The 4401-nt window shown below is 36.5% G+C and overlaps 1 protein-coding gene across 1 annotated transcript in view; it reads left to right on the top strand.

Moving 5' to 3' along the window:
- Positions 1-4401, top strand: part of ENPP3 (ectonucleotide pyrophosphatase/phosphodiesterase 3) — a 101652-nt gene that overhangs the window by 52043 nt on the left and 45208 nt on the right. The window contains exons 14-15 of the mRNA XM_011962160.1: positions 403-531; positions 911-942. Coding sequence (XP_011817550.1) covers positions 403-531; positions 911-942 — 161 coding nt within the window. The remainder of the gene's footprint in view (positions 1-402; positions 532-910; positions 943-4401) is intronic.

Raw genomic sequence — 4401 nt, 5'->3', positions numbered from 1 at the left:
TGTATTTTTTGGTAGAGATTGGGTTTATCATGTTGGCTAGGCTGGTCTCGAACTCCTGGCCTCAAGTGAGCCACCCACCTCGGCCTCCCAAAGTGTTAGGATTACAGGTGTGAGCCACAGCCTAAATAATATACTTTTAAAAGTAAGAATTACTTCCATTAATCTATTATACATTGAACAAATGATCTGTTTATAATACCCATCTGTGCTTCCCTCAAACATGACCCTTCCCCACTGCCACAATTTTCTGCCAGAGTAAAGTAATAGAGTGAATTGCGTAACTTCTCAGTGAAACTTGGTTTGAGATCTGTAACATAAAATGTCTTCTATTTGACATGACGGAGATCAACTGTGGTCATTTACATATGTTCAGTGGATTATTATGATTATTTTTTGATTCAGGAATGGACCAGACTTATTGTAACAAGATGGAATACATGACGGATTATTTTCCCAGAATAAACTTCTACATGTACGAAGGGCCTGCCCCCCGCATCAGAGCTCTTAATGTACCTCAAGACTTTTTTAGTTGTAAGTATGAAGACACCTATATGAAATAAAGGGTAAAACTGAAAATGAATAACCGTAGTTCTCTAATTCTGAGAGTAAATTGGGATTATCAGACCCCCTACTGACTTCTTGAGAAGACCACACAGAAACAAGTGGGAAATTCCCATGCTTAAGTACATTCTATAAAGTCTATGGTAATATCTAATATTGTTAAGTTGAACTATATCCTACTGTGTTCTAAATGCTAAATAATTCTTTGCTTGAAATAATTTTTAATTTAATTTTATCAGATCATAGTTACTAATAAGTGAATGTATCAAATTCATCTGAGTGGTTCACGTTCTTTGCATTTGTTTGTTATCAATTGTAATGTCATTTATTTCTTTTTCTTTTGAAACAGTTAATTCTGAAGAAATTGTTAGAAACCTCAGTGTAAGTATACAATATTCTTAATACATGTATTTAAGTTAATGCAATGACCTTAATCTGGGTTTTTGAGAAATTCATATTTTATACTTCTAAGTCTAAGCTACTTGGAATTTATTTTTTAAACCTTCCATCAACATTATTTTATATGCATATGAGTTGCTTTTATCTTAGTTGTTTTCATTTTGGAGCAGACACATCCAAAGAAATTAGTTTGCAATAATAGTAGCACTAAATCCTGGCTTATATTGAAAGGGCTGATGTCCCATTCAAAAGAGTGCCGTTAGCTTCAGGTGGCATCGTCTTTCTCATTTTTTGTGTGACTAATATAAGAGGATAGTGAATTACACCTCTTACAGATCTTTTTTTTACAAGTCAAAAAGATAATCTCTTTACTCACTACTATAATTGCAACTGCTTTTGATTGGTTCCCACATCCCAAATTATAAATAAATAAGTAGAGAAACTTCCAGATATCTTAAAGCAATATTTTTGAAAGTACAATTCACTATTCCTGGAGAGACCTGGAATGGTCTTCTGTAATAGTTTTGTTATTTATTTATTTATATTTATTTTACCTTTACAATGTTTGCTTTTATTAACTTTTTTTTTTAAAAAAATTCAACTTTCATGTTAGATACAGAGGGTACATGTGCAGATTTGTTACATGGGAATATTGTGTGAGTCTGAGGTTTCTAATATGGAGTCTATTGTCCTGGTAGTGAGCATTGTACCCAATAAGTAGTTTTTTAACGCACATACCTCCTCTTCCCTCTAGTAGTCCACAGTGTCTATTGTTCCCCTGCTTATGTTAATGTGTGTTCAATGTTTAGGTCTCACTTATAAGTGAGAACATGCAGTATTTGGTTTTCTGTTCCTGTGTTAATTTGCTTAGGATTATGGCCTCCAGCTCCATTCATGGTGCTGCAAAGAACATGGTTTCATCCTTTTTTATGGCTGCATAGTATTCTATGGTGTATATGTACCACATTTTCTTTATCCAATCTACTATTGTTGAGCACCTGAGTTGATTCCATGTCTTTGCTATTATGAATAATACAGAAATACACATATGAGTGTATGTGTGTTTTTGATAGAATGGTTTATTTTGGCGGAGGGGTATATACACAGTAATGGAATTGCTGGGTAGAATCATATCTCTGTTTTAAGTTCTTTGAGAAATCTCTAGACTGCTTTCCACAGTGGCTGGACTAATTTACTCTCCCACCAACAGTATATAAGTGTTCCTTTTCTCTGAAGCCTCACCATAGCATCTATTGTTTTTTGACTTTTGAGGGGTGGCCATTCTGACTAGTGTGAGATGGTATCTCATTGTGGTTGTGATTTGCTGACAAAAACAAGCAATTGGGAAAGGACTCAATAAGCGGTGCTGGGATAACTAGCCAGCCATGTGGATGTTGAAACCAGACCCCTACCTTTTGCCATATATAAAAATTAACTCAAAATGGATTAAACATTTAAATGGAAGACCTCAAACTATAAAAATCCTGGAAGGCAACCTAGGAAATACCCTTCTTGACCTGGGTCTTGGCAAATAATTTTTGGCTAAGTCCCCAAAAGCAATTACAACAAAACAAAAAATAGACAGGTGAGACCTAATTAAACTAAGAGCTTCTGCATAGCCAAAGAAACTATCAACAGAGCAAACAGCCTACAGAATGGGAGAAGATATTCACAAACTACACATCCAAGAAGGGCCTAATATCCAGAATCTATAGGGAATTTAAACAAGTCAACAAGCAAAAAACAAATAACCCCATTAAAAAGCGGGCAAAAGAAATGAAGAGACACTTCTTAAAAGAAGACATGCAAGTAGCCAGCAAACATGTGAAAAAATACTCAGCTTCATTAATTTTCAGAAAAATGCAAACCAAAACCATGATGGAATAGTTTTTATAGTTATATATTTAAAATATATTCACCAATATACATCTACTACATGAAATTCATGAGTTCACTCTTGTTTGCAATGCGACTATAACTATTTGAGTACAGGGGGTATGCAGCTATAGGCTTACCTTGGTTTATTGTGCTTCACTGCATTGTGCTTTGCAGATGTTGCATTTTTTACCAGTTGAAGGTTTCGTGGCAACTCTGCATTGAGCACGTCTAGCTAGTGCCATTTTTTCAACAGCATGTGCCCACTTCGTGTCTTTGTCTCACCTTTTGTTAATTCTCACAGAACTTCAAATTTTTCATTATTATTATATATGCTCTGGTGATGTGTGATCAGTTATCTTTTATGTTACTATTGTAATTGTTTTGGGACACCCTGAATCCTACCCACAGAAGATGGCAAACTTAACAGACAAATGTTACGTGAGTGCTGATTGCTCCACAAACTGGCTCTTTCCCTTCCCGTCCCCCTCCTGTCCTCTGGACTCTATTCCCTGAGGCATAACGATATTGAAATTAGGCCAATTAGTAACACTACAATGGCTTCTAAATGTTAAAGTAAAAGGAATAGTTACACATTTCTCATTTTAAATCAAAAGCTAGAAATGATTAAGCTTAATGACGAAGGCATATTGAAAGTTAAGATAGGCCAAAAGCTAAGCCTGTTGCACCAGACAATTAGCCAAATTGTCAAAACAAAGGAAAAGTTCTTGAAGGAAATGACAAGTGCTATTCTAGTGAATACATAAACAATAACAAAGCGAAACAGCCTCATTGCTGACATGGAGAAAGTTTTGGTGGCTGGATAGAAAATCAACCAGCCACAACAGTCTTTTAAGCCAAAACCTAATTCAGAGCAGAACACTAACTCTCTTCAACTTTATGAAAGCTGAGATGGGTGAGGAAGTTGCAGAAGAAAACTTTAAAGCTAGCAGAGGTTTGTTAGTGAGGTTTAAAGGAAGAAGCCTTCTGGCCAGGTAAGGTGATTCATGCCTGTAATCCTAGTACTTTGGGAGGCTGAGGAGGGTGGACCACTTGAGGTCAGGAGTTTGGAACCAGCTTAGCCAACATGGTGAAACCCCATCTCTACTAAAAATACACACAAAAAATTAGCCAGGCATGGTGGTGGGCACCTGTTATCCCAACTACTTGGGAGGCTGAGGCAGGGGAATTGCTTGAACCTGGAAGGCGGAGGTTGCAAGGAGCTGAGATCACGCCACTGCACTCTAACCTGGTCAACAGAGTGAGACTCTATCTAAAAGGAAAAAAAAAAAAAAGAAGCCTTCTCCATAACAGAAAAGTGCAAGGTGAAGCAGCAAGTATTTGTGATGACATAGAAGCTGCAGCAAGTTATCCAGAAGATCTAGCTAAGACCATTGATGAAAATGGCCACACTAAGCAACATATTTTCTTTTTTTTTCTTTTTTTTATTATTATACTTTAAGTTCTAGGGTACATGTGCACAACGTGCAGATTTGTTACATATGTATACTTGTGCCATGTTGGTGTGCTGCACCCATCAACTCGTCAGCACCCATCAACTCGTCA

Source organism: Colobus angolensis, unplaced genomic scaffold (genome assembly GCF_000951035.1).
Source record: "Colobus angolensis palliatus isolate OR3802 unplaced genomic scaffold, Cang.pa_1.0 Scaffold58, whole genome shotgun sequence".
In the NCBI taxonomy this organism is placed as follows: domain Eukaryota; kingdom Metazoa; phylum Chordata; class Mammalia; order Primates; family Cercopithecidae; genus Colobus; species Colobus angolensis.
Note: the sequence above shows the minus strand (reverse complement) of the source record. Positions and strands in the feature narration are given on the sequence as shown.